At 36.1% G+C, this 13,348-nt stretch overlaps 1 protein-coding gene across 6 annotated transcripts in view; it reads left to right on the forward strand.

Moving 5' to 3' along the window:
- TRPC4 (transient receptor potential cation channel subfamily C member 4) overlaps nucleotides 1-13,348 on the forward strand; it is a 160,320-nt gene that overhangs the window by 96,619 nt on the left and 50,353 nt on the right. For all 6 annotated transcript variants that reach the window (XM_062195360.1, XM_062195361.1, XM_062195362.1 and 3 more), the window contains one exon: nucleotides 8,171-8,507. In XM_062195360.1, the coding sequence (XP_062051344.1) occupies nucleotides 8,171-8,507 (337 nt within the window). The remainder of the gene's footprint in view (nucleotides 1-8,170; nucleotides 8,508-13,348) is intronic.

Consider the following 13,348-nt stretch of genomic DNA (forward strand, 5'->3'; position numbering starts at 1 on the left):
GGCAAACAACACACTGAAAATTCAATAATTAATTAACACACAATCAGAAAGCAATAGATCCAGAATTAAGACCCAATGGACTGGCCAGCGCCATGGCTCAATAGGCTTTAAAATATTCATGCTTGTCTAAGTCCCTTTGTAATATTCATAATTAATTACAAATTAATAACCTCTCATCCTCTCACTGACATTACATTGTGTTCAACATTTGCATCTGCACTAGCATTTAGTAACTTTTTGGAGGTTATTTCTTATATTTTTATGCTAAAATATTTTATGCTTATTCCTGTAATTACATATTTTGCTAATTAGTACCATATAGCATCTGTTTGATATATGACTTTTATGTAACTCCCTTTAAAGGCATCTTAACTAAATTTTCTTGTTCCAAACCTCAATATGAGGGATGGTTTGAAATGAGGAAAGAAAAAATATAAAATAGAAAAAAATCAGAAAAAGTGGAATATTATCCCACATTGCTTAAATGCCCTTTTCTGTACGGTGGCTGTTCCTGAAAGCTGGACTCTGATCCAGGAACATCAGAATCACCTGGGAATGTGATAAAAATTCCAAATTTAGGAGCCTGTACTGGAACTGCTGAATCAGAAACACTGTGAATTGGCCGGCGCCGCGGCTCACTAGGCTAATCCTCCGCCTTGCGGCGCCGGCACTCCAGGTTCTAGTCCTGGTCGGGGCACCGATCCTGTCCCGGTTGCCCCTCTTCCAGGCCAGCTCTCTGCTGTGGCCAGGGAGTGCAGTGGAGGATGGCCCAAGTGCTTGAGCCCTGCACCCCATGGGAGACCAGGAGAAGCACCTGGCTCCTGCCATCGGATCAGCGCGGTGCGCCGGTTGCAGCGCGGCGGCCATTGGAGGGTGAACCAACGGCAAAAGGAAGACCTTTCTCTCTGTCTCTCTCTCACTGTCCACTCTGCCTGTCCAAAAAAAAAAAAAAAAAAAAAAAAGAAAAGAAAAGAAACACTGTGAATGGGGTTATGCAAGTTATATTTTAACGAGTCTTCAGTTGACCTCTTTGCTTGCTCAACTTTGAGAACAACCATTCTCTGCTTACTTCCTTTTACTAAAGTTATTATACTATCCAGAACTGGGTTAGCTTAAAATAAACTCCTGGATACCTGCAGACTCAAATATACACATACTCACTCACTCCCACAGTTTTATGCTGAACAGTTTCCTACTTGGTTTTAACATTAGGATGTGTATTTGCATTGGATTAAACCTACCTTTAAAATATTCATCAGATTCAACGGAAATATAATTTCATTAGGCATCATGTCCTTTAAACCAGTGATCATCAAACTTTAATATCCATAGGAATAATACTGAGCATATTCTTATTCAGCAGGTTTAAAGTTGGGTCTGATATTCTATCTCCCTAACAAGTTTCATTTTGATGCCAATGTTGCTGGCTTCAGCACATACTTTGAAGACTAAAGACAGTCTTGAACATTGCCTCAATAATGAACATTTTCTTATATACTTCAAAATGTGGCTACTGCTTCATTTTGAACTCCACTTCTAGTACCATTAATTGCAATGTTCTAGCACAAGGGACTTCTCATCTGAAAATATTTAACTCCAGCCTCATGTTTTGAACATGATATTTTCTAAATCTAAACCAAAATTCATTCATTAACCCATCTATGTCTATCCAAACCTTACCTGTTATTTTAGGTTTAACTACAAATTCCACTCCATTTCTTGTATTTCCAAGACCAATCCATGTTTGGAATAATCCATTCTATATCCTATGTCTCTTTTTAAATAAGTCATATAATTGCCTGTATTAGTCATCTGGCTACATTGACAGTCCCAATGTATTTCAAGTTCCCCAAAGAAAGATTGTCAGGTTCTTAGAGCTTACATAAATGGGATCGCCCACCATTTATCTAGCCAATGTCTTGCTCATAAACAATATTGAAGATTGTTGGCTTAATTAAATTAGGAAGGACCGAGTGAAAATAGATGCTTTGATTCATGAAGTAGGAAGTTCTGATTACTCACGTAGTAATAACTGTGCTCAGGGAGCCCAGAATAATTATTTTAACTATGAACACAACCAGCACTATCTTGAAGAAGCAGGGAGAAATCCAGACATCGACAGCTATGAAGATATTTAGGGGCTGAAATATAAGAAAGGTTTGTTTAGCTGTAGTCAAAATAATTCCAGGAAGATCTTCTGCATATAAATTATCCTTAAAGTTTGCTATCAGCATTGAAAAATGAGTTGTTAGAAAACATTACTTGGCTGAGACAATGAAAATCCAAGTCATATAGATTTTTTTTTAGAGTATTCATGGAATAAGCTACAAAACACAGGTGAAACTGTCATGTCTTTACATGGTCCTTGTAGAGCAATAGAATCATATTGTCCTTATGTAAATCACTGTAATACAATCTATCCAAAATGTTCAAGTCTATTATCAGCCTGCAGCTAATTGAAACTACTATGTCTAACTGAGTGCACATGGACGAAGTACCAGAATGGCTATTCCCAGATTTTCCTCTCTCAGAGAATACGGCCACAATCTGAATTTGGATACACAGTTTTTAAGCCAGAAAACTATACAAGTCTTTTGAAAAACTAAAAAGTTTAAGGAAGAACCAAAGAAATCTGATATATACTAATTTTAATTGTTATGCCTACAATAATTTTTGAAGTATTTAAACTCAGTTTGTCAACATCCAATATCTTAATTAAGACAGTATCTTTTTTTTAACTTTTATTTAGTAAATATAAATTTCCAAAGTACAGTTTATGGATTACAATGGCTTCCCTCCCCCATAACTTCCCTCCCACTTGCACCCCTCCCATCTCCCACTCCTTCTCCCATTCCATTCACATCAAGATTCATTTTCAATTATCTTTATATACAGAAGATCGATTTAGTATATATTAAGTAAAGATTTCATCAGCTTGCACCCACACAGAAACACAGAGTGTGAAATACTGTTTGAGTGCTAGTTATAACATTAATTTACATTGAACAACACATTAAGGACAGAGATCATACATGGGGAGTAAGTGCACAGTGACACCTGTTTTTGACTTAACAAATTGACACTCTTGTTTATGGCATCAGTAATCACCCTAGGCTCTTGTCATAAGTTGCCAAGGCTATGGAAGCCTTTTGAGTTCACCGACTTCGATCTTATTCCGACAGGGTCATAGTCAAAGTGGAAGTTCTCTCCACCCTTCAGAGAAAGGTACCTCCTTCCTTGATGGCCCCATTATTTCCACTGGGATTTCACTCTCAGAGATCTTTCATTTAGGTCTTCTTTTTTTTTTTCCCCAGAGTGTCTTGGCTTTCCATGCCTAAAATACTCTCATGGGCTCTTGAGCCAGATCTGAATGCCTTAAAGGCTGATTCTGAGGCCAGAGTGCTGTTTAGACATCCTCCATTCTATGAGTCTGCTGTGTATCCTGCTTCCCATGGTGGATCATTCTCTCCCTTTTTGATTCTATCAGTTAATATTAGCAGACACTAGTCTTGTTTGTGTGATCCCTTTGACTCTTAGATCTATCAGTGTGATCAATTGTGAACTGAAATTGATCACTTGGACTAGTGAGATGGCATTGGTACATGCCACCTTGATGGGATTGTATTGGAATCCCCTGGCACATTTCTAACTTCACCATTTGGGGCAAGTCCGATTGAGCATGTCCCAAATTGTACATCTCCTCCCTCTCTTATTCCCACTCTTATATTTAACTGGGATCTCTCTTCAGCTAAAATTCAAACACCTAAGAAGAATTGTGTGTTAATTACAGAGTTCAACCAATAGTACTAGAACAAAAAAATACTAAAATAGATAAAGTATTACATTGTACATCTAGAGTCAGGACAAGAGCTGATCAGTTCATTGTTTCTTATAGTGTCCAATTCACTTCCACAGGTTTCCCCTTTGGTGCTCAGTTAGTTGTCGCCAATCAGGAAAAACATATGATATTTGTCCCTTTGGGACTGGCTTAATTCACTCAGTATAATATTTTCCAGATTCCTCCATCTTGTTGCAAAGGACCGGGTTTCATTGTTTTTGACTGCTGTATAGTATTCTATAGAGTACATGTCCCATAATTTCTTTATCCAGTCTACTGTTGATGGGCATTTGGGTTGGTTCCAGGTCTTAGCTATTGTGAATTGAGCTGCAATAAACATTAAGGTGCAGACAGCAAAAGACAGCGAAAAATTGTTTGCCAATTTAATTTCCTTTGGGTAAATTCCAAGGAGTGGGATGGCTGGGTTGTATGGTAGGGTTATATTCAGGTTTCTGAGGAATCTCCAGACTGACTTCCATAGTGGCTTAACCAATTTGCATTCCCACCAACAGTGGGTTAGTGTCCCTTTTTCCTCACATCCTCTCCAGCATTTATTGTTGGTAGATTTCTGAATGTGAGCCATTCTAACTGGGGTGAGGTGAAACCTCATTGTGGTTTTGATTTGCATTTCCCAGGTTGCTAGTGATCTTGAACATTTTTTCATGTGTCTGTTGGCCATTGGATTTCCTCTTTTGAAAAATGTCTATTGAGGTCCTTGGCCCATCTCTTAAGTGGGTTGTTTTTTTTTTTTTTTTGATGTTGTGGAGTTTCTTGATTTCTCTGTAGATTCTGGTTATCAACCCTTTATCTGTAGCATAGTTTGCAAATATTTTTTCCCATTCAGCTTTATCAAGTGCTCTTTCATTCTGTTTTATCTGTGGTTTCTTAGCTCATTATTTTTGATTGTTTGTTTGTTTTTTATTTTATTCTTTTTTCTTTTACTTAAGGAATACAAATCTCAAACAAATTTAGGAACATTGTGATGCTTCCCATCCTACTGTCCCACTCTCCCTGCCCACACTCCCACCCTTCTTCCTCCTTCCTCTGCTATTGCTCCTCTCAATTTTTACAATGATCTATTTTCAGTTTACTTTATACTCATAAGATTGATCCTGGACTAAATAAAGAGTACAACAAATACTATGAGGAAAAAAACACTGTTCCTCAACAGTCAAGACAAGAACTGTAAACAACCATCAAATCTCAAAATCTCCATTTCACCCATGTACATTACTTTTTTGTACACTGTTAGTTACCACAGATCAAGGAAAACTTGTGGTACTTGTTTTTTGGGGACTGGCTTATTTCACTAAGTATGAAGGTTTCCAGTTGCATCCACTTTTTTGCGAAAGACAGCATTTCATTTTTATGGCCGAGTAGTATTCCTTAGTGTATATATGCCATAATTATTTATCCAGTCATCAGTTGATGGACATCTGGGTTTATTCTCTATCATGGCTTTTGTTAATTAAGCTACAGTAAACATAGGGATACAGATAATACTTTCACATACTGGTTTCATTTCCCCTGAGTAAATTCCCAGGAGTGGGATTGCTGGGTCACATGGCAGATCTATTTCCAACTTTCTGAAGTATCTCCATGCTATCTGACACAATGGCTGTACTAGTTTACATGCTCACCAACAGTGGGTTAGGGTCCCTTTTTACCCACAACCTCATTAGTATTCATGTTTTGTTGATTTCTGTATGGGAGCCATCCCAGCTGGGGAGAGGTGAAAACTCATTGTGGCTTTTATTTGCATTTACTTGATGGCTATTGGTCTTGAGCATTTTTTCATGTGTCTGCTGGCCATTTGAATTTCCTCTTTTGAAAAATGCCTGTTCAAGTCCTTTGCCCATTTCTTACCTTAATTGTAAAACAAAACAAAATTTAAAAAAAATCCAGGTTAGAAATGGGCAAAGAACTTAACTCATTATTAAAAACCTACTTGGCAGTATTATAAATTTCTTCATCCACTACATACTTTAAAGAGTAAGGATACAAGACAAGTTGAAAAAAAGTAGTTGCATAAGGAATTGCTATGCATTCAAGCAATATGCTTGAACTTCCAACTACCGAGTTGTTACTTAGTCAATGATCCCACCTCTTCTTTCATCCTCAAACACAGCATTTCCCTTTGATCATCTGGGAACTGCTTGCTTATGTAGTATCTCAGAAGGAAAAGGACAGATTCTAAAGAGTCATACAAATTTGGACTAGGGAGTTAGATCCTATGAAAGGATCAAATATTCAGTGTATTTAATGGGTAAGTCCATCTTAGGGCCAATGTTGTGGTGCAGCTGGTTAAGCCACAGCTTGAGACTCCACAATTCCTATTAGATTGGTGGATCAAGTCCCAGCTGCTCTAGTTCTGATCAGCTTTCCTGTTAATGTACTTTAGAAAGCAGCAGAAGGTGGCCCAAGTATTTGGGCCCCTGCTGCCTAAGTGGGTGACAAAGATGTAGTTCCTTGCTCCTGGCTTTAGCCAGGCTCATATCTGTGAACAAGTGAATGGACGCTCTGTTTCTCTCCCTGCTTTCAACTCTCTTTCACTCTCTGTCACTCTGTATTTTCAATAAATAAATAAATATTTATTCGATAAATAAAACAAATACATCTTTTTTCTTAAAAATGCACTTATTTATTTGAATGGCAGATTTACAGAGAGAGGGAGAGACATAGAGAAAGATCTTCCATTGGCTGGTTCAATCCCCAAATGTCTCCAAGACCCAGGGCTGGACCAGGGAAAAGCCAGGAGCCTGGAACTCTATCTGGGTCTCGCATGTTGGTATCAGGGGACCATCTTCCACTGCTTTCTCAGGCTCATTACCAGGGAGTTGCATCCAAAACAAAGCACCCAGAACTCAAACTGGGGCTAATATAGAATGCTGATGTCACAGGCAGCAACCTAAACTGTTGCACCACAATGCCAGCTCCAAAGTTTTTTAAATGAAGTCTATTTTAGGATGCCAAAAAGAACTTTCTCACATGCCTTACAAGGTATTTAAATTTCTACTTCAATCAAAACTGTCCATAATGCTTTCCTTAAATCCATACACTTTCTCCCTAGTATATGCTATTACTTTCCCACCATAGTTTCTCTTGTACAGCTGTCTCTCTTTGTATACAAATATGTCCACAGAGAATATTCCTTCTGGAAGAGAAATTTTCCTTTTTTTAACAAGATTGATTGGTTTTTTCGGTTGATGTGAAAGGCTGGTGGAGAGGGGGAGAGAGAGAGAGAGAGAGGGAGAGAGGGAAAAATCTCCCATCTACTGATTCACTCCTCAAATGCCCCCAGGAGGCAGGAATTCCACCTGGATCTCCCACATCAGTGACAGGAACCCAAGTACTTGAATTATCATCTGCTGCCTCCAGGCTTATTAACAGGAGGATGACTAGGAAGCAAAGATGGGTCTCAATCCCAGGAAATAGTATATAAGATGTGGGCTTCCCAAGCAGCAGCTTAACGTGCGGTTGTATTGCACCCATCCAAGAATGCTTAGCTTTCAGTCTCAATGAGAAAGGTATTGTATGGACAATAATGTTCTGTTGCAAGATATTCAAGCATCTCTTCACTCACTAGATATTTAGCCTTGGATAAATTTAGGGACTTCTAATAAACCTTTTCTGTCTTCATCCTTAAAATAGAGTAATGTCTATATTACATCTCAGATATGCTGCCAAGGCTGTACAATGTCACGCTTCTGAAATGCTTTGTGGTAATTGATTATCTTTAGGCATTGTTCCTACTGTATTCAGTTATGATTAACATTCTAGTGTTCATAATATTTTTATTCATATTTTTCATATTGATTCAATACAATTGAACACAATTCAACACAAATGAAAGTGGCAAAAGTAGTAAATGCTCATTTTAGAAAGAGTAAAGTTGAGGATAATTCCATAACTAAAAAATAACCCAAAATCAAGATATAGTCACATTAAACTTTTAACTTTGCTGTATATGTTATCTTATTTATGTATATATGTGTATGTATCTATATACGTGTGTCTATTTCTGTGAGTTTTGTTCACTAATCAACATCTTATATATATAGTTCTCCTTCCAAGTTCTAGCTTTGTTTCCTCAAGTACAGCCATAGTGTTGTGACTTTGATTGCATCTTACAAAACACAGAGCACTATGCCCTGTAATAAATGTTCAATACTTGAGTTCATTCATAAAATGACTTAAAGCACTTTTTGAAATACAAGATTTTCTGTAGCAAAAAATTTCAATTTTTAAAAATTGATCTGTGTTCTTATTGCTGAATCAAACAATTACATGCAGCACTAACTTATGTTTCTTTCCCCTTTCTTTTCCTTTTAGTTTGTTGCCCAGCCCAATTGTCAACAGCTGCTCGCATCTCGCTGGTATGATGAATTTCCTGGCTGGAGGAGAAGACATTGGGCAGTGAAGATGGTGACATGTTTCATAATAGGACTGCTTTTCCCTGTCTTCTCCGTGTGCTACCTGATAGCTCCTAAAAGTCCACTGGGACTGTTCATCAGAAAGCCATTTATCAAGTTTATCTGCCACACAGCCTCCTATTTGACTTTTTTGTTCCTCCTGCTGCTTGCCTCTCAGCACATCGACAGGTCAGACTTGAACAGGCAAGGTCCACCACCAACCATCGTCGAATGGATGATATTACCATGGGTCCTGGGTAAATGTGTTACTATAGAAAATATAAAAACTTTTCACTGCCATGGAATGTTGTTGCTCAGAAAATAGTATTCATTAATGTTTGGGACATAGGGATATTTCACATAGGTTGTGATCAGTGTAGCATGAAGACTTAACACCCAAAATTCAATAAATATTTTACAAGCTGTATTGGACCTGCTCCCAAATACAGCCTGAGAAATGTAGCCTTAAGTTGTAGAAATCTAGTTTTAGTGACTTCATGTCCATGATTTATTCTCTGGATTTGTGTTTGTCTTTTAAAGTGTTTCCACTTGTCTCATTGGCTCTATATAATCACTCTCATTGTCTTAAAATATATACTTTCTTAAAGACAAGTACAATTTACTCTGAAGAATTAGTGATTCAATTCATAAAATAACCATAGCCATTGTAAAAATCAAACCATTTAAATTTATTTTTCAAATCCTATAGTAACTCAGAATAATGGCAAATTAAACTAGAGGGCATCATCCATCTCTCTCTGTTCTTATAACTGAGAGAATTGCTTTGAATTTGATCATTGTTAGTCAGAAAACTAAAATATTTAGTGTAAACCTTGTTTATTTTTTATATTTTTGTTCTTGTGGCCAAAGTTAAGTTTACATTTTAATTATGCTTTCTTCTGTCCTAATGTGGTCTATTGAAAATTCATTTTCTTTCAAACTAACTCATCATTTTAAACGGCTGGTACAATATCTATCACATCATAAGAAATACAAAATCTGTACTTCACAATCTCAGATGATCAGTTTAGATTAACTTCAGAACTGTTGCAAAGATTGTAAAATGAGGAAGTCAGAAAATGACAGCCTGTCCCTATCTGGAAAAAAAAAAAAAACTTTTCACTTTTAATGATTGCAAATACTCTAAGTAATAGAAATAAGAGAACTTCACAGGGACAAGATTTGGTGAATTTTATGTATGCTGCTAAAAACTTTTAAAAGGTTTCTCAAGTGAACTTTAGAATAGGTTGTAATTAAAATGAAGTGTAAGAGTGTGATTATGATTAAACTAGAGGGGGGTTTAGATCATCTATGAGTTTCCTTTTGTATAAAATAATTATAGTATTCAGTTAATATTAAAGGTAAAATTTCTCTGCCAATCTCCACTTAAATTAATTATCTCATGTTAGAAATATGTTTTTCATGGGAGTGTACCTTTTTTTTGGAAGAATTCTGCAGAAAATTTAGGAAGTCCAGCTTCCCAAATGAAATACAGAACATTTTAGTTTAAAAAAATACTATAGATGCAATATAGCATAAACAAGCACAGCTAAAATATCATTCCTTTATGCAATAATTGCAAATGTGCTAAATACTTTCAATGTCTTAAGCACTATGTAAAGAAAGAATAATATGATAGGAAAAAATAAATCAGCAGAAACAAGAAAAGCTCTTTCTTCTTATGAAGCTCAAATTTTACCTAGTAAATAGATAATAGGTAAACAAATAGAAATATAATGTGTCAGAAATTGGTAAATAATGTGAAGAAAAACAAGCCCCAAACTGAATAACTCATATAATTAAACAGTTACTGACTGTCTCCTTTGCATGAAAATTATAACAGAAGATTCCTTGATAGCTGGCTAAAAGAAACCTCAAATAAGCCACTGCTATGTGGTTCAATAAGGTATGAAATTATAATTTCTGCAGAGAGACATTTCAGCTAAGGTCAATATATTTTCAAAATATTCTGATTACTAGGAGTTAATGTATCTGGGAATTTTGGATGAAGATGTTTCTTAGAATAAAAAAATTGCAGGTTTATGAACATCTTGCTTAAATAACAGGGCATGAGGAAAAGAGTATTCGTATATCAAAAAATATCTGTCAAAACAATTACACTGTTCACATCTGGTATTGTGAGTGCCTCCTAAGACTGAGTTACAAGTGCTATTGGACTGCCTTAGAGAAATTTGTGGATACATGCTCCCAGGGTCTACCACTTACAGACAGTCATATTATGAGTGGTCACAACCTCTGAACACTTACAGTGCCTTTATTTGTAAAATGAAAGAGTTAGTAAATCCCTCTGAGCCCTGTCATCCTGTCTGCTGAGCCACCACTATTAGTGTAGAGAAGATTAGTCTTTTTAGGGGGGTAGGTAAGTGGAGGGAGGGCTAAAAACATCAGATTAGGAATGCTTTCACATTGTGACAAAACTGCGACAGAAACAAGAAAGCCATAGCATGATTTCATGACTGTATGAATGAATATTCAGTATTTTCAGTATTTCAGTTCTACTGTCTAATAAATTAAGTAACCACAAGTTTCTTGATACAACTGCTCATTCATTCTAAAGACCTAGATCTAAACAAAGAAATCCAAAAGCTTCAGAGGTCAAATTTATGACCTTAGCAATCTTGAGGTATACTTCTAACCAATGGAGAAATCTAATCATGTATAAATCTGTAAGCCCTCTCATTTGAAAAATACAGATATCAATATAATTCTCAGATTGTCAACCTATTCATTTAAAACTAAACTAAAGTGTAAAACAATAGTTTGGCCAACCATTCATTTAGGTCTGGTAACAGAATTGTATGTTAAAGAGAAGATTGTCACTCTAACGACTGAAGGTCGAGTTAGAAACAGCATGGATGGGGCCAAAAGATCAGAGACTTCGGTATTTCTATATTCCTCTGCACCATGACTTGAGACTGTTAACTTATCCAGGGCTTGACTTTTAACATATAATACCAAGGATATAAAATCCATAGAACGGCCATAGGAGAATGTTTTTACAAAGTTTGTGTGCAAACAAATTACATTATATTTATAATTTATGTAATAGGAATTTGCCTAAACTATAGTTATAGTTTATCTCAAATTGATTATTTCTGTAAATATGAGAGATCTTCAGAAATTTGTGGGAAATATCAGTATATAAAAAAAAATGCAGGAATTTCAAAATCTTTACACCCAAACAAATTTATCTTTTAATTTTGCTCTCCACAGATGTGTTGAATTAGCCTCATTATATTAGCAAAAAATATACTTTTTAAAAAAGAAACAACTTTGGAGGCTGGTTTTCAGGGTTTCCCAAAATCTTGTTTGGATTTTCCTTCAAAATCCATTATTACAAAATTTTAACAACCAAATTTTTGTTATAGTTTATTCCTCTATGCTAGTTTAAAAATTTCCAGATGTAGGCTTGTGTAATCATTAAGCTTAGTAAAAATATGAGTTTGATAACATTTTTATAAAAGAACTTTAATGAAGACTATCCTATCAGTAAAACAGAAAATGCTTGACTCACCAAGAAAAAACAAAATGGCTGCTGCGGTGGCTTGACATTCTGTGAAGGCCTAGGAATATGCCACAATTAAACAATATGTACTGAGCATGATGATGAGAAAGGTGAACTGGGGAAAGGATGCATCATAGGAAGAGGTCTAACTAAGCTCTGTTAAAAATAACTTCAATTGAATTCCTAGGCATAAAGTAAGAATTGCTCAGAATATCTAGATTATCCATGTTGCTTTAACACATACTTATTTAGAAATTTTTTGACAAAATTGGCTTCCCATTTCCACAATTTATTGTATATTTTTATATTTTAAAAGGTTGATATTAACAAGCCTGAACATTTTGGCAAGGGGATGCCAAATTGAAGATATGAAGTGAAAAATGATGATCACATTCTCGTTGTTATTCACAGAACAAAACAATCCTATATATAGTTTTCCTTTCTTGTGACCATTTCTAATAGTCTTTGAGATCATATGGCTTTAGATATTCATATTTTTAGCTTCAGCCCTAAATTGCTTATCCTCTCAAACACCCCAGAATATATTCTTGCAAGTCTAAGAAACAAGCCTAGGGCTTTTTCCTTCTCCCTCCATTGGCATGATGCTCATATAACCTTCACACACATCAACATTCAGATTAAGCAAATCCAGAAATTAGTTTTAAAAAGATACTTTAATTTTCAAGGAAACCAGATAACCATTGTAGCATGATATGTGATCCCCATTTTCCCAGTTACCAGAGGGTATTTTTTTTTTAAGATTCATTTTATTTATTTGAAAAACAGATTTACAGAAAGAGCCCAAGAAAGAGGTTCATCCACTGGTTCACTCCCCAAATGAGCTGATCTGAAGCCAGGAGCCAGGAGCTTCCTCCAGTTCTCCCACATGGGTACAGGGGCCCAAGGACTTGGGCCATCTTCTACTGCCTTCCCAGGCCATAGCAGAGAGTTGGATCAGAAGTGGGCATCTGTACTCGAACCAGCCACCCATAAGGGATGCCGGCACTGCAGGCAGTGGCTTTAACCGCTGCACCACAATGCCGGCCGCAAGGGAAATATTTTAAAGTCACCTTTATGGAGTTGCAAAAACTAATACAGTATAACCTGCAACAATAAAACAGATATGAAAATTCAAATTTTTGTGACTCTATCTACTAATGAATGACAGTAGATGACTTTTTATTACAGAGAAAGTGAGCTCTTTCAGATCATGATAATGTAATACATACCAAGAATGAATCCCACAGGCCTTCAGATATGTTTTGAAACATGGTTCAGATGATTCAAGGGAAGAGTAGGAAAAGAACTAGGTATCAAAAAAATGAAGGAGCAGGATAAAAGACCAAAAGGATGCTTGAATTAGTTTTCATTCATTCAGAATAATGATACTAGTGATAATGGTTAAAATCTACAAAAAGTAAGCACCGTGCTGAGTGATTTAAATGCACATTCTCATGAGAACTTCACAGAAGCTCTACTTCACTTAGCCACAAAATATTTCACTCATGTCATTTCACAGAGTGGAGTCAGGCTTAAAAAGTTTGATCCCTTGTTCAGGATTAGGGAGCAAAC

This window comes from Lepus europaeus, chromosome 6 (assembly GCF_033115175.1).
Source record: "Lepus europaeus isolate LE1 chromosome 6, mLepTim1.pri, whole genome shotgun sequence".
NCBI lineage: Eukaryota > Metazoa > Chordata > Mammalia > Lagomorpha > Leporidae > Lepus > Lepus europaeus.